At 41.6% G+C, this 16940-nt stretch overlaps 1 protein-coding gene across 10 annotated transcripts in view; it reads left to right on the forward strand.

Annotated features, from left to right (window-relative positions):
- Positions 1-16210, forward strand: part of mei1 (meiotic double-stranded break formation protein 1) — a 60963-nt gene extending 44753 nt beyond the window's left edge. For 4 of the 10 annotated variants that reach the window (XM_085157780.1, XM_085157779.1, XM_085157781.1 and 1 more), the window contains 8 exons: positions 541-722; positions 1029-1113; positions 4072-4256; positions 7481-7562; positions 7977-8083; positions 9037-9168; positions 15250-15365; positions 15916-16210. In XM_085157780.1, coding sequence (XP_085013906.1) covers positions 541-722; positions 1029-1113; positions 4072-4256; positions 7481-7562; positions 7977-8083; positions 9037-9168; positions 15250-15365; positions 15916-15961 — 935 coding nt within the window. In that variant the 3' untranslated portion in view covers positions 15962-16210. The other 6 variants (XR_014873831.1, XR_014873830.1, XR_014873832.1 and 3 more) reach the window with 6 other exon arrangements.
- Positions 16211-16940: the final 730 nt, after the last annotated feature.

Raw genomic sequence — 16940 nt, forward strand, 5'->3', positions numbered from 1 at the left:
GGCGCTCTACTTTGCAGCTTCTCCTGCAGCCTCTCTATGTATTCAGCCTTCATCATCACTAGTGATCAGTTTACAGCTACCTGTTTCAGCCTCAGGCTAGACACTATTTCAGTGATGGTGCAAAGGAGAAGGAACACATTACTCTGTTTCAAAGCGAAAAGAACATATGATTACTTTAAGATTGTGTCATTTGGGGGGATTTTGTTTTAGCACTCGGAGGTGATGCTTTGTTTGCATCTTGTTGCCCTTGTGTCATATTGTTCTATTATCACATTGTTTAAATTATTCAGCCTGCCCACATGTATATGGTAAAACAGCAATATCAGTGTTTATGAATAGAGAACAGTATAGTTTAACATATTTTTCACTTAGTAATGTTACAAAGACCTCACAGGTGTTTGCATTGTTGTGGGTCTGTTGCTGCAGCACGTCACTCTGCAGTCATGAGGACCAGCTGCTATCAAAACCCACGTACAGCGCAGTGAAACAGAAGCACACGTCCCATTAAAGTGTGATGACACTGTTCCTTTTCTTTCCCAGCTGTCTCCATGCTGCTCTCTAACAGCGGGCTGATGGACCAGCTGCAGACAGTCTTCTCCTCCTCCTCCTCTTCCTCTGCCACATCCCTCTCTCCATCAGCCTGTCCTCCTTTGGCCCTGCTGTGCTGCTGCCATCTACTCCTGTCCTCCCTCATTACCTTGCAGCGTGTTCACTCCACTCAGGTACACACAACAGCTCAGCTCAGCTCTTATCACAACTTCACGATACAACTTCATACAGTCAAGGGCAAGACACAGCATAATGTAAAATAGGGTATAGATTGAGATATAGGGGCAGAATGCAAAACAGAAATTGGATTTGCTTGATGCATATCTCAGTGAGGCCGTGGTACAAAATAACACACTTTCTTCTTTGCTTTCAGCCGGCACTGCAGGGATAATAATGCATTTTAACTCACAAAGATTTCAGTCCTAATCTTGTTATATTCCTGATTCCTCCCCTCTCTCTCTCATTTTCTATTATTTAAGGTCCGTAAGAGCATCACTTGGAGTCTGGACACAGCTGTGCAGCGACTTCTTACTCAGAAGAGAAACACAGACAGTCTCCTGCTGAGTAAGAGACACCAAATTTTACTGTTCGATTGTTTTTATGTCTTCATCCCATGCAGACAGCCGATGGCAAAGCAGTTCATTAGCGCTGAAATTATAGCAACAGTGTGTGACCCAAGAATACAAAAGAAACTTGGCTGAAAATTCTGCATTTGTGGTTGGCTGGTGTTTTTCTATTTTCCTCAATTTGCTTTTATTCTTCCAGATTTGTCTCTTGAGTCATCTGTTCCAGAATTTGATGCTACTCGGTTTCTCCCTGTCCAACGCAATTATGGAAACATCAGGGGGTCCATAAGACCAAGATACCTGTGTTCATATGAGTATAGGGGTGCAACGATACTCGTATCGATATCGAACCGTTCGATACAGTGCTTTCGGTTCGGTACGCATATGTATCGAACGATACAACATTTTTAATTTATTTTATCAACTTTCCTTCTGACGATGCTGTCTGTGTTGAGCGCTCAGTGGATCTGCGCTCGACAGTGCAGCCTAGGCGGAGTAGTCGAACACAGATTCACTGAGCGCAGGGCAAGCTAGCGAGACAGAAGCTAGGCTCGTTGCAACATGGCAAATTGAACCTCCCCCACCCTCATTCACATCTGGCGTTTGGAACTATTTTGGTTTTCATGTGACGTATGACCCTGAAGGTAAGCGTGTCATGGACAAAAGTAAAACAGTATGTTGGATGTGCCAGCAATGCTCAATTGGTGGGAACTAGTGTGTTAGCGCAGTTAGCTCGTTAATGTGCTGACGTCTTCCAGCCCCACTCATGAGGTGATCCGCGGTAGCTCGTTAACGGAGATTTGCCGTGTTGTGACATTAATGTCATTTCAGATTAACGCTGACAGCACTAGTGGGAAGCCCAGAAGAAGCGTATAGTATAGCTTTTATTTTGGAAAGAGACATTTCTCCATAATAAACTCTCTTTTCCAAAGATGAGTGATCAGATACAGGGCTCGCAAAATCGCTAGCCCGACGTCCTGGGGCTTTTTTCCAGTCGGGCTACCAAAATCTATCTCTGCCCTGCCCGTCGGCCTATCGTAGGAAGGAAAAATATATGTCAATGCTTTTGCATTCTTTCGGAAATGTAGCTGGGTAATTATGTCATTGGCATCGGCCACTGTCAATATGTGACATACTGAAATCGCGTTTGAATTTGCGCTTGTTTTCTGCTGTCACTTTGCAATCGCGTGAACTGTGTATAGAGAGCGACAGTACTGATTGGTGAGTGATGATAATTTGCGCACCAATTCCTCTGACATCGTCTTATCAATCGTTAGCTTACTATGCAAACATGACAAGTGAAATCTCCCGCAGCTTAAACATGTGAGAGGTTGATCGCGCAGAGAATCGCTGAGCGTTATGTTAGTGCGTGTGTAAAAGCAGCAGGATATATATTTTAGTTCTGCTGAGCCAAATAAGACAGGTCAGGGTGAAGAAGTGACAAAACGCAAAAGTTATGACAAATCAGACTATAAGACAAAAAGAAAGTGCAGCTTTATGGTTTCATGGACAAAATAATTTCTGTGGCTGCAATATGACGAGCTAAATAACCAGGGCTGCACATAAGTGGTCCGCAGGTGCGCATTCGCTGTCAAAATAAAAACCTGCACAAGATAAGAAGTTGCAACGTGTGTTTGCGTACATAAGATTTTCAGGCGGAGGACAGACATTTGTTTAGAACTCTTAAAGATGTCGAAGAAGCTCCTTTAAGCAATTACTGTGATGTTCCTCCACCTCCAAAGAAATGTCAGGAGTCCGAACCACAAAAGAAGCGCGTATTCTCGGAAAAGTGGTTGCAGGAGGTGAGCTGGCTTCAAACAAATGATGAACGCACAGAGATGTGGTGCAGAATGTGCCGTGAAAATTTAATAAATGACAAATTAATAAAAAGGCATGAACATTTTTTTGTATCGAAAAAATATCGAACCGTGACACCAAAGTATCGAACCGAACCGAACCGTGAATTTTCTGTATCGTTGCACCCCTATATGAGTAGCATTAGGCATCCCTGATTAATGTAACATCTGTCCATATACTGTGCAAACCAGAGGGTACTAATGGGGTCCACCTTTGCTTGGTTTACATGTACATACGTAAAGTCAATGTGTTATCCTCAGTGGAGCTAACCAAACCATGCATTTCACACACTTTCATTATATTAAGTGGCCCCAATCCCACTGCTGCACTGGGAGACAGATCATCCCTGCTGCTCCTGCATCTCTGTCTGTCAGCTGGATAAGTGGCCTGTCAGAGTTGCTGTGATGTATTGGCTCCCTCCCTCTGCCTGCCTCTCTCTCTCTCTTTCTAGTCACTCAGCGTCCTTTCTGTGTCTTTCTCTCAATTTTTATCTCGACTATGCTTCTTCCCAGCCTGCCTGTATATTTCCAACTCTTCCCGTTTCTCTCTATCTCTTTGCCCTGTCTCTCCTCCCTCTTTACTTCTGCCACTAATTGAGTCCTCTCTCCCTCAGAGGGCTCTAATCTCAGTGTACATGGCATTAAGTGCGATTCAGATGGCTGGCAGCACTAAGTTTGGATTCTTTTTACCCCTGTTGTTCGCTTTTTCTCTATCACTACTTGGGTCTCGCTGAACTTCCTTCAGCTTCCTTCTCTTCGTTCTGCCTCGCACTCTCTCTCTTTTGTACTTGGCACCGACATCTTTAACTTCTTGCCCTCTCTTTCTCTCACATGTCTCTTATAAAAAAATTGCTCTCAGTTCCTTTCAGCTGTACTCCTGCACCCTCTGCTCCATGATTGTTACCATCTTTTTCAGTTTTTACTCACACACTCGCTGCTTTCTGTTGTGCTGTGGACCTCTTTCTTCTGTGGCCTTGCCTTCCACATTTATTTTCCTTCTCTCTTTCTTTCACCTTCCTTTGCTTAGACATTCCATCATTCTCCTTATTTGCTCTGCTTTTTCAGACATTTACAATTTTCCTCTATCTTCCTCTTACCAGTCAGCTACCTGAGGCTGCTGCAGGCTCTGCTTGATACTGACCTGGCATCGGAAGTTGTGTGTCTGACTTCCGGTCCTGGCTTGGTTGGGCTCAGACCTCTTGGGGTTGAAGACGGTGCTTTGTACCCACTTGGCTCCAGAGGGGCGCAGTGCCTCTCAATTGCTCTCAGTGGACTCCTTCTGCAGGTATTAGCATGTTTGAGTATGAATACGTGTGTATTGATATGGTGATTTGACTGCATGGGTACAAAAAGCTATCTGGATTTTGTTCAGTTTGTAACATTTTCTTGAGAACATTACGACGGTGATTCACAGGTTTTTGGCCAAATGTTTAATTTTGCCATTGTTAAAGAATTCCTCCCAAAATTCCTGGATCTGGATCCAGAGTGTAAATCATTTTAATCCCTTTAGCCTAGAGGTGGTGTGGTAAAATCTGGCTGCAAATGTGTTGCAACTTTTTGCGAGACAACAAAGAGACAAACAAACAGACCAAACCAAGCCAATCACATAGCCTTCTTGATGGAAGTAATCCAATCAGTTTCCAGAATTAACAGCTTGCTACTACTTTAAAACTTTCACTATATAGTTAGATATATTACCTATGTCTTCTGTATCACAGTCCCTTGTGGTTCAGTAGTTTGGAGTCGTGGCTTTCTCCTGGTTTTGACTCCATGGATTATATTCTGCATTTCAAATCAACTGGGAAAACATGTCGTATGCCATCTTGCTTGATTGCAGGGATTGAATAATATCTGCCTGTTATAAGCTGTCCTCTGTCTGTCTGTACATCCAGTTTGCCTGTTATCAGCCTGCTGAATGGCTATTATCAGGCTCATGCATATTGCCTTTAGGCAGTTACCCTCCCCTACCTGCTGGCACGCTCTAAAGGCTGTTATCATCTGTCGTAATCAGTGATAACAAGAGACCAACACTGGCCCCCTTCTTATTGCTTGCCTTGTACATCCTTGTTTCCTTTCCTTACTAAACCTCCTTGCACATTATTTCCTCCATCTTTCCTTCGTGCACAGACCAGCTCAGTGTGTCAGTAACGTGCAGATGTCAGACTTTTTTTTCACGTAGTTTAGCATGAAGGTGTACTTATCTGTGGAATCCTCCTCCTCCGTGTTCCTGCTGCCTGTCACACCTCCGTGCATCGAGCATAAACAAATGTCCACATACGACACACATGTCATATCCTGGATCATAACTTCTCCAGCAAAGCTTCTCCTCTCCTCATTCCTTTCTCCTGCTGATTCATTTTAGGTGTTGAGACATCCTTCATGATGGCACACCGAGATTGATTTTCAGGTCACGGGAAAGAAGGCAGAGGAGACAAGAAGGCACAAGTTCGAGAAAATGACAAAAGCCCCATATAGTGCAGGGGACGTATGATGAAGCACATGTAAAATCTGCAGTGGTAAAAGATTACTATATTACTCATGTTGTGTGAGTGTAAATCTGCCTCGCTTCTGGAGTCTGGATAATTCTTGATGATGTAAGTCATACATTTCAGGGTAGGTTTCCATTTAGGGTAAATTTGAAGTAATGGTTGAAAAAGTAGTAATTATGTTTATGTGTGTGTGTGTGTGTGTGCGAGAAAGAGAAAGACTTTCACTGCAGCGTTGCATGGAGGCTATGAATTAATATAACAAGCTAGTTCAGTAAGTCCCTGTTATAATGAAAGCTCGAGCGCTGCAGTACCCAGTGTGCTGTCTCAGTTGTTACTAAGCTAGCTGGTCTAGGACATTTAATTGTAAAACTGTGTCTTTAATGGTGGCTTTGTGAGCAAGAGGTACATAATGAAAAACTGGAGAAAGCTGCATGCCTTCTATAAATCGCATGCACATATGCAGCAAATGGAATAAGAACACCAGTGTGCACGCACATGGTTTCACAAATGCGTTAACGGTGTCGATCTATCGCCGGATACAATAAAGAATATATGAATGACAACTTAAATGCTCATGTTATGAAACCCCCTCCCCCCCATCGTTCCTTTCACACTTCCCCTTGCCCTTTATCCCACAGCAGAAGTAACACAAAGGTAATCTTTAAAATCTTTACATAATGACAGTGAACCTGCCTTTCACAAGCGCAGTTGTGTGGGGAAATGAGATGCCGATTGATTTAACAGTTAGCACAGTGGCACTGCACACGGATCCAGTGCAATCACGTCCGTCTCTACATTGTTATTACATGTTGGTGGTGAAACAAACGGTCTAAAGTGTGACTAACCCAAAAGAGTAGCAGATGATTTCTTTGTCAGGGGGCTTTTCTTGTAGGATGAGAGTTATAGGAGGCCTCTAGCGAGTAAAAAGGTATATAAGGGATCATTTGTGCCATAAAGCAATTAATATACTGAGTATGATGATGTGATGTATTTTGAATGGAATTGAATGTTTATATGTTTATATGTATGAATGTGTGCTTGATTTGAATCGATTGACTTGATGATCCAAAGACAATTTTTCCACTAATGTGGAAAATAAAGTAATTTTATTCTGTTCTGTTGTATATGTGGAACTGTTGGGTGGTTTCTGTGTCATGCCCGTACTTGTTTTTTCTTCTTCTGTGCTGCAGTATACCAGCCTCTGGTTCCACACTAGCAGCATTTCCTCTCTCTGTAAGAAGCTGTAGTGCTGAACTGAGTTTCACTTCTATGGTTCAGTGCTCTGTAGTCTGCTGTTCAGCAGCTGATATGAGTTCCCCACTCTCCTCCTCTCCTTTTGCTGTCTTTCCTCTCGATGCTCCGATTCGGCAGCAGACTCACTGCAGCTCCAGAGTCCCTCTCCCACACATACTTTTTTCGACTCTGCGCTGCTCTCCCTTTCTCCTTGCTTGTTCTTAGCTCTCATTTTAACCTCTCCTTTTATCTTCCTGTCCTCATTTGCCCTCCTCTCATCTAAGCGTTCTCGTACCTCTGCACACTTCAGCTCCCTCGCGCTCACTCCAGCTCATCCTCTTGACTCCTTTCTTCAGCTTTCTGCTCCTCGCTGCTTATGGATTATAGTGCAACTTTCCACTGTCATCTATATATCTCCGTGGCCTACTTCAGTATTTTTGGACACTACATAGTGCTCAGTGTAAGCCCTGACACTGTGGGAGAGACATGCATTATTAAAACATCACTCAGTCACTCTCCCTGGTGTTCCCTTCTTACCCCCCTTCTTTTGCTGACTGCATCTCCGTCTGTTGGAGAGCAGATATCTGTGTTTCTTCCCCCTATTCATCTGTTGCTGCCATCGCGCCCATTTCTGCCGAGCGAGAGCACACAGGCACACGTTTCACATTCTGCTCTTTCCCTGGCTTGCAGCGATTTGACATTTTAAAGCTGAGAGATATTTTTTCTTTTTCTTTTTTCTTCTTCTGCAAATCTCATGTTTTACCTCAATGTGTCTCTTTCTCCTCAGAAGCACGAGTTGCTGTTGCGAGCCTCAGTCAACTGTCTGAGCTCCCTGCTGGGCTTCCTTCAGAGAAAGAGTCCCGCTACAGGTATCAAACAGAGAGATGGGGAAAGAGGGAGTGAGCGAGGATAATGTGCACATGTCCACAGAGAAAGAAATGAAAAACTGCAAATGTATATATTTGAAGGAGATTTGAGAAACAGCAGTGAGTACAGCTGTGGAAAGCAACTAAGTGAATTTACAGCAAGTCTTGAGTTGGTTTTTTTTTACTTCATAACTTAAACTTGAAATAGCATATGTGAAGGTTACGTGCCATTTTTTATTTGGACAATATCTCTGCAGCAACAGCGGGTTTGTCTTGATGATGTAGGGTTCTTTTTACATTTTCAGACTTCATCTAGTTCCAGTAAATACACCATGAGAAAGAGAATAAAATAAAACTGAGTGGATCTAAGTAAGGCGTGTGTGTGTGTGTGTGTGTGTGTGTGTGTGTGTGGAGTAGCCAAACATGTGGTGTGTCAGCCATGGAGTCGATTCCTCCTCCACAGCCTGCTCAGCTCAGGACAGAGCTGCCTTCTGCACCCTGCCATACTCAGATTCATCATACTTGTAAGATGCTTTACAAACACACACACAAATACAAATCCAAGTAATAAATATTTGATAGCAGAAGTATTCAAAGAAGCATTTAGATCACATCCAAGTGAATACAGTGCAGTCCATCCTGACACAATACAGCGAATCAAAATAAAAGAAAAGTCATTACCATGTCTGTAAGCTCACTTTATTTATTATTCATTCAGCTCGGGGTTGGAACTGTGGGATTACTACTGGTCAGCTGGAGCCCTGTGAGCCTCCCGCTGCATTAAAAATGTCTGACTTAAAGCATTTTGTGAAAAATCTGGGACAGCGTGTGACGTTGTCCTTCCAACACAAATAAACAGAATGGAAGCAGATTTAATGGAATTAGGCAGCACTGTGACACAAGTTTAAACACTTTAAATATTTAGCTTGTTTTTCACTTGGTCTCAAATTCACTGTCCACAAACCTAAACATACAGTGGTTGTTAAGAAGGAAAAGAAACAGTGTTGCTCCCATTTTTCCAGACATCATTGGATTACATGGAAAGGTAGAAGCAACCGAAAAAGTCCCAAACTACGAGCCAACCAATCAGTCATCTGTACTGAGGAGAACTTATTTTCAATGCAAAGTTAATGCAAATACTTATTTGGTGTGTTTGAACGATAATTTAAAAAAATATTCATGACATTATTTAATGTGATGACTCTTAATTTTTACAAAAGCGGAACAAAATAAAAATCAGTCAGGAGGGACAAAGACAGAGGAGCAGCCTGTGGCCACCTCCACCTATTGGAAGTTGTCTTTTTGCTGCCTCTCCAGTGCACTTGTTGACACTGATGTTCCTGAGGTTTAATATGATAATCAAGTTAATGGTTTTAGAGCAGCGTTTTTTTTTACTGCACAGTAATGTACATCTGTGCAGGATCGTGCATGTGTACGTGTACATGTGTTTCTGCATCTGTGCTTGTGTTCTCCGCAGCTGCTGCAGGACAGCGGGACACCAGTGCTGCGGGAGCCTGACCTGCTCCAGGTGATGGAGGGAGTGGAGAGGAGGGGGGTGAAGGAGCTCAGCAAGGAAGCAGAAGAGGCCTTGAGGCTGCTGCTGACACAGGTAAACCTTTGCACACACACACGTATGCTCACACAGATAAAATAGGAGATAATCACACAACAACAGGCCTTCAGTTACCTGTGGATATGTCCATTCCTCAAATGAATTAATTAGAAAAGGAATCATACAAAGTTCGGTTTTAGCTGGAATCAGTTTGTATTTATATGTTGTGAAAATCAAAACAAGCAGACTGTACTAAGGGGAAATGTGTTTGTGGAAGAGCAGGTAGGTAGTTGAAACAGTTATTTCACGTATTTCAACATCTCAAAAAGTAATCGATTATAAATCTGGATCGTGACCAATATAGTGTTTGACTTAGATTAGAACATGTACAATACGTAAAAGCAGCAAATGGCAAATAATAAATCGAGCCCGCCCCGTACGAGCATGAATCACAATACATTCCACCTCAAGTCAAGGTGAAAATCAGTTTTTCATCAGAAATGCAAAAGCGATTAATCACGACTCCCAGCAGGAAAAAGATTGAAGAAAAGTAACAAACAAGCCTACTGAATTATTCAAATAATTATAATATTCATCACGCATTGTGATGTTGATGTTGATTTTGCCTTTGCGTGCTTTCCATCACTCAGTCGTTCTGTGGTAAGCAAGCGTGTGTTGCTGAATTTTTCTCCCGATGTGTAGTTTATGTTGTTATGAAGTTTGCAACCCGGGTAACCACCTAAGCAAACATTTAGGCTGTCAATGTGTAAATGTTTAAGTGCAGTTTGAGCTGACAAGCCAGGGTGCAATTTCAAATCATTACTGTCTCACTACCTCCTGAAAGCCAAACTCTAAAGAATTAACTTGCCATCTCTTTATCTCCAAGTATTAAATCTTATCACTGCGAAGCATTAAATTACAATAAAATCAGTTTGCCTCTAAGTAGACATTTCTTTTTTTCTCTCCTGGTCGTTATTTTAAAGATGACTTTGCAGAGTCTCCTGCTGCAAAGACAAACGCTGAGCATCCTGCTCCACTCGTCTTTTCACAGCCAAACCCAACCATAAATGCTATAAAGCATTAATGCATCTTCAGTGGCTAATTAAAACTTTTTCAGTAGCTGTTGTGTGTGTAAAACTGATTACTGAACTGTGAGCTAACAATATGATTGCAGTTCGTTTCAGTCTGGGCCTCTCCTCTCCATCCCGGAGCTCAGCAGACCAATCAGTCAATCAATCAAACTTCCCAACATGGCAAAAGACTTATTGAAAAAATGACTGGTTGACTTGGATGATTGGTAGATCTGTCTGAAAAGTGAGAGGTTAAAAGTCATCTTTTCAAGTTGCTGAAAAGACCTTTAGATAAAAATGTCTTAATTAGCTTGAGAAGTAAAAGGACATTTCTTCAGTTCCCTTTTTCTCTCACAGATAGGGTCAGGAGCATCTCAGTGGGTACTGGACCAGTGCATGGCCTCTGACACATAGAGAAACAACCATTTACACTCATATCAACACCTTCACAATTTCCTCAGACGACCAGCAGCTTTTAACTGAGATCCTTCTTGCTTTGAGTCATGCTTTCTTTGACCACAGGCTTGCAGGAAGAAGGTCGCCATGCAACACAAAACAGTGTGACAGAATCAAACCTTAGATATTCATAAATGAAATAGATGCTTAATCCAGTGTAGAATGTGATTGAAAACATGGATGATTTCAAGTGTTTGTGACAGCCTGTTACATGTTAACCAAATATCAAAGCTGTTGGGCCGTATAGCAAGAGTTTTAAAACACTGGGTTTCATGGCTGTACTCTGTTTATTCCAGGAAAGATGGACTAAATTTGGACCGGACCAGACAGACATGTGACATTAAAAAAGAGCGAGCTGGTGGAGTTATGTTAATTTGACAGGCACAGAAATATTTGTGGTTTATTTGCAGAGCTTTTCTACCCATCATATTGTTGTGTTGCAGCTTGCCAGCATAATTTTCCTGCCAGCCAAACAGATGTTAGCGGAATAGTTGAAATTACTTTTCCCCCCACAGATCACAGAGGTGAACTGAGTTTAAAAAATAAGTTGATGGAAACAACTGTGCTCTCTCTCTCCTCAACTGTGATCACAGCACTGGCACAAGCTCTTTGTATTGTTAGTATCATTTTGCCAAATCACTCTTATTATGTCTGAACTGGTCTCAGGATGGTGTATTCTCTGCGGGGGGGGAGGGGCGCTGTTACTCTAGTTAGCTTTGCTGCAAATGCATAAATCTCAGTTGGGTTCGCCTCAACATTAGGGGCCACATCAGATTGCATAGCTCTAATATAGCATCGTGTGCAGGACCAGAAATGCTTTTGGTGTTCTGAAAGTGGCTCAGAGTCGGAGGAGTGACAGAATGATGGCATACACTGCAGCTCCCAGTGCACTGTGTTCCAGGCAATCGTGAAGTGTGTGAATACATGCATCTGTGACTTGTGTAGGTGTGTCTGAGTGTGTGTCTGTGTGTGAGTGTGTCTGTATATCTATATGTGTGGTTTTTTTAAGTCAGTGACACAGGTTAGGGTAGGCAGGGTTCAATGTGACGCATTTCTGTTAACGGTCTCACAAACAGTGTGATTTTTGTCCCCTGGCATCTCTGCTGCTCTTTTTTCACACACATTTTCACAGATGAGCTTCACAGTTTTCAGAGGTTTTGTTCATCTAGCTTTTGGACTAAAGTGAAGTTTCAGTTCACAAGGAAGTGTATATTTATAAATGATCTGGTTTTGCTTCTTGTTTCCTCCCCATGAAAGCTGACATAACGAGCACCGGTGTGCCTGCATGTACATACAGTCAGCAGATATCACCTTTTCTGTTTGCAAGCTTGCATTCCCCGGTTTGTTGTTTCCAGTCCACATTTTTCAGTCTACCTGGTTCCCAAGTAGTCCTAAATACAGATTTCTAATGAATAGGTCCTCAAAATAAAGGAGTGCACCGAAATCTTGAGCCACCTCATTTCTTTGTATTTCGCTTTCTCTAACGTTTCAAAGTGCTCTAGAGCAATAGTCTCCAGGCTTTCTGAAGGTCTTTCGGGTTTTTCTTTGGACATTGGTTACTTTTTCACTCACTTTCAGTCCAGTCCTTGTACTTGACCATTTTCAGAGAACTGTTTTAATTGTTTTTTTATATATCCTACTCTGATCTATGAATCATTCAAGCACCAAACTCAAGGGATGAACCAGTGTTGTGTCTGCACATAAAAGACAACTTTGCAAAGAACCTATTTAAATTGTATCTTTAGGCCATTTGTTAGTAGCAGCCTGTTGCAAAAACAGATAACTTGTTCCACTTGTTTAGTTGAATCTATGAAAAATGCCAAGGATAAGACAGTTTGACAGGAATAAAATCTTTTTTTTTTCATGATGATTCCCAAAGAGGCATTAGCTGAAAACTTATCTCCACAATGTTTGCAGTAAGTCCTTGAAAAAGTTGTGAAAGTGGAGGACAAAAGTTTCAGATTGAAAAACTATTTACAGCAGATGAGCAGTGTCTGAAAGTTATGTTTTTAAGAAACAAGAGGAATAAAATCCAGCAAAGACCCTGGCACAGGACTGCAGAGATGCATCTGTACCTTCAGTTGATTCATCTGCAGTTCACTGAAGCCTTATCAGACATAGTCTCAGTGGAAGGGTGGCTGTCAGCCATTCTTAATGAAGAGAAACAGAAAGAAAAGGCTGAAGAAATTGGACTGAGCATCAATCCTATAAAGGGAGTGTCTACAACCTCCTGTTAAGTACAGTGGAGGCTCTGTCATGGTTTGGGGTAGCATTTTGGCCAGTGGTGTTGGAGATCTTGTCAAAATTAATGGAATTATGAACGCAGAAAAACACCATTAAATTTTGATCCACCGTGCAATGCCATCTGACTGCCAACGGCTTAATTTTGCATCATAACAAAGATCCCAAACACACTGCTAATGCAATAAAAGCAAACCTGGATAGAAGAACACACAGTGGAACTCTATTAGTCATGGATTGGCCTCCCCAGAGTCTGGACCTCAGCATTATTAAGCAGTGAACAAAACAAAAAGGCAGAAACATCCAAAGAAGAGCTTTGGATATTCTTCAAGAAGCCTATTAATGAAGACTACTTAAAGAAATGACAAGAAAGCTGCCTAAGAGAGATCAGGTTTTGTTAAAGAATGAAGGTCGTACCAAATATTGACTTTCAAGCTCATTAGACTCATACAGACTCTGTTTTTACCTTATATACTGTATTTACATAAATGTTTTCACGTGTTTCAATGAATCACTGCATCCATTTCCCATTTTTGTACCATAATAAAAAAGAAACGAGTTTCTCAAAACTTATGCACAGTATAAAGTTGTCCTATTTTCAGTTTGTATAGGTCTTAAATGTTTCAGTGCAAGTCTTTGAAGCATACAAATGCTTTAGCTCTTGCAAAGGTGCTGCATCATTCAGGTTGTGCTTCATAGTGCACCCAACTCTTTGAGGTTGTTTTCCTCTTTGTAAAAACAGTACAAAAACCCTTGGGTTGGGTGGGAATTGGTTCATTTCCATCCCAAGTTGGATTTCAAGTTTAATTTAAAGTGGTCATTAAGAACTTTACCTTGGTTGTGGACATGTTTGGAGAGTGTTAGGAGTGAGCAAGAATACATACAGGCATAGTATTTACTTGTTAGCTTTTTCCATTCCTCAGTGAATTTATTTGTTTCCTCCTTTCCTTTTTTAATGCTCCCAATTGTATTGTTCCTATTAACTCCACCTCTGCCTCACCTATTGCTTTTATCAGTTTTCAGCCCTTGTTTTAAGCTGCCGTCCATCTCATCCTGAACACACCATTGGCAGCAGCTGCTGCCAAATAAAACTTATTTGACTTTGACTTTAAAAACCCCCACTCACATACGTGTCAGGGTTCCCTTACATACTTTGAAATGATCTTTAGAGAAGTCTCTGAACCTTGGCTTCAGCAGAGAGCTGATCAGTTATAGCTCAGGCCAGGTTCTGGCTGTATCCGCATGAACAACGACGAATAGTAAATCTTGCATCGTGAGTCTGTTTCTGTGTTGGGGTTGCTCCTAACTGCAGGAGAAACTCTGCAAACTTTGAATGTTTGGAAAGTTTTCTGTTGATTGTGAATATTTTCTCCCAGATTTCTGTTCTTGTTGCTGTTTGTGGCAAACGTTCACTGTTCCCTGTTGCCTACAGTACACATCTGCATCTTCACTGAAGTCCTGTTTGCTGCTTTATGCACATTTTCTGCTTGTGCATATGCTTATGACAGCTGAAATACAGATTTTCAAACTTAATATGCTTTTCATTATCGTCTGTCATACATATTTATATATTTTTACAATGCTGGAGGTGTAACATGGGCAAAGTTTCAAATAATGAGTTCCTGTTTATGTGCAAGTAATCCCTGTGAGACAAAAATTCAATTTTAGTGGAATCCACTAATAATAATAATAATAATAATACTTTTTAAAAAGGAAATAATTATAATGGAATGCCTGTAAAATCTATATTATGTCGTTTTCAGAGGTTTTCGGGTTTTCTGTGGATTTTGTGGATTTCAACCGCATCCCTTGGGGTATCCTGTGAGGAGTGCTTTGGGAGCATGGGGTGTTTGGCCTGTTGTTACAGGGCATTCGGTCCCTGTACACCTGCAGAGACAGCTTGGTTCATATTTCTGGCAATAAGTGGGACTCATTTCCATTTGGTCCTGGACTTCTCCATTCATAGTTTTTATGGACAGAATATCTAGCCATAACCAATGATTTTCCCTTGAAGGTTGGCTGAGCTGTCCCTTAAAAATAGGGTGAGGAGCTTGGTCATTCGAGCGCGACTCGGAGTAGAACTCCTGCTCTTCCGCATCAAAAGGAGCTAGTTGATGTGGGTTGGATATCTGACTAGGATGCCTCCTGAGCACCTCTGAGGCAAGTTATTGCAAAACATGTCCTACCAGGAGGAGGCCTGGGACTTGCTGGAAAGAATCCTGGGTCTCAGCTGGCTTGGGAACAACTCAGTGTTAAATAATAGAAATTAATGGATGGATTCATGGATTTCAAAATTCAGGATCTTAAGGTTCTTGTGTTAGGTCCCTCTAACCCTAGGATGCTTTTTGTTTTTCTTCTTTTGTTCATTCAGATCCAGAGCAGAGACCTTCTACCCAGAGAGGAACACAAGCAGAAAGTGAAGAACATGATAGAGGAACTCGGAGAGCCCGATGAGAGCTGCAGACACAGTCAGTCCCACGATGTCCTGTATCCTTCACGTGAAGTGAAACACATGCAAACCGTTGAACTTTGCTAACACAAACAGCCTCTGAACATGCCTCTGCAAGCAGGAAGTGCTGCAGAAAGCAGTAACCCACACAGTAAAGCACATTAGGAAACTCATACTTTAACATCAGCATCTTCATTGATTTTTCACTGACAGTTTAATAGATGCCTGTGTTGAGCAACACACACTCTACTGTACATTCATAGTCAGCATGTCATCTGTCATGCTGGCTGACTCCCTCTCCTCTCGTTTATTCTTCTTGTGACCCACCCACACGCTCTCATACAGTATAACTATTATATGCGTGTTCGTTTTAATATCAGCTTTGTCTGTAAATATTACATTTTTCTGCTAATATTAATAATAAACAAATACACAACATATACGTGGAAATAGTAGTTTATTAAAAACACAGTGCAGTAAAGCTGGTAGCAGTTTCAATTTGTTTCTTAATTTAAATGTTCTATCTTTCATCTTCACGCCCACTGCCCCCTCTCACTTTGCTCATTGCTCCTTGACGCTTATCTTCAGACATGTTGGAGACGTGCCCCTCTGCCTGTCTGACTTTGTGCTTTAGACAGGACATCGATTTTGAAAGTTCTTCACCTTGCTCATTTGTTGCTCCCGTTTGTTTGACTGTTTCTGTTGTGCTCCTAAAACAATACAACCTGTAGTTTCACAGCGTCCTAGCAATCTGACTGACTGCATGCATTTGTTCATAGAAGGTAGTTCATATTTGCAGCAGTGTTAAAGAAAACGAACATCTTGAATTATAAGTGCATCAATAAATCACTTGTTTTTGTTACAGGCCAACGTTGGTGCTTTTTTGTCTGATGTGGTAGCACTGACAAGCTAATCAACTTTTGCTCTTAAGAAAATGATTTTTGTACTTTAACATATTTCCATCATATATACAATGTTACAATAGTAGTTATTGTTGTTATAAAGCATGGCCAAAGTTTAAAATAATTAAGCATATATACATTAACCCCTTTGAACCAGGTGCTCACGTTTAAAAAAGTACTCAGGATATGCCTAATATGGTCATCTTAGGCACAGAGCTCTGACTGTGAACACAGAAGCCTGGTAGAGCTGGTCATCTAATAATGGAAAGGTTGATGGTTCGATCAGAGGGTGCTCTAGTCTCTAGACTGCATTCCTAAGTGTCCTTGGGCAACATATTGAACCCCATGTCGCTCTCTGATGTGTTCATCGGATATGAATGTGTGAATGTTAGGTAGAAAGCACCGGGTGTAGACAAAAGTACCTGTATGAAAGGGGGTGAATGGCTGAATGAAGCATGTTGTATCAACCCCTTTGAGTGCTAGAGTAGAGTCGCAAAGCATTATATAAGAACAAGTCCATTTACCATTTATCTAGACTGTCTGTTTGGCGGGGGCAGCCAATTAGAAGGCGTTAAAGGAGAAATGTTAAAACAGCTTATTACAGGCAGAGAGTGAATCTTTTTAGACCAGGACACTGCTAATAAAAAAAAAACACTGTCTAAGCTGCAGGTGAGCAGCTCTGCTCGGGGAATTAACTCTCTCGCTTTCCCA

This window comes from Neolamprologus multifasciatus, chromosome 4 (genome assembly GCF_963576455.1).
Source record: "Neolamprologus multifasciatus chromosome 4, fNeoMul1.2, whole genome shotgun sequence".
NCBI lineage: Eukaryota > Metazoa > Chordata > Actinopteri > Cichliformes > Cichlidae > Neolamprologus > Neolamprologus multifasciatus.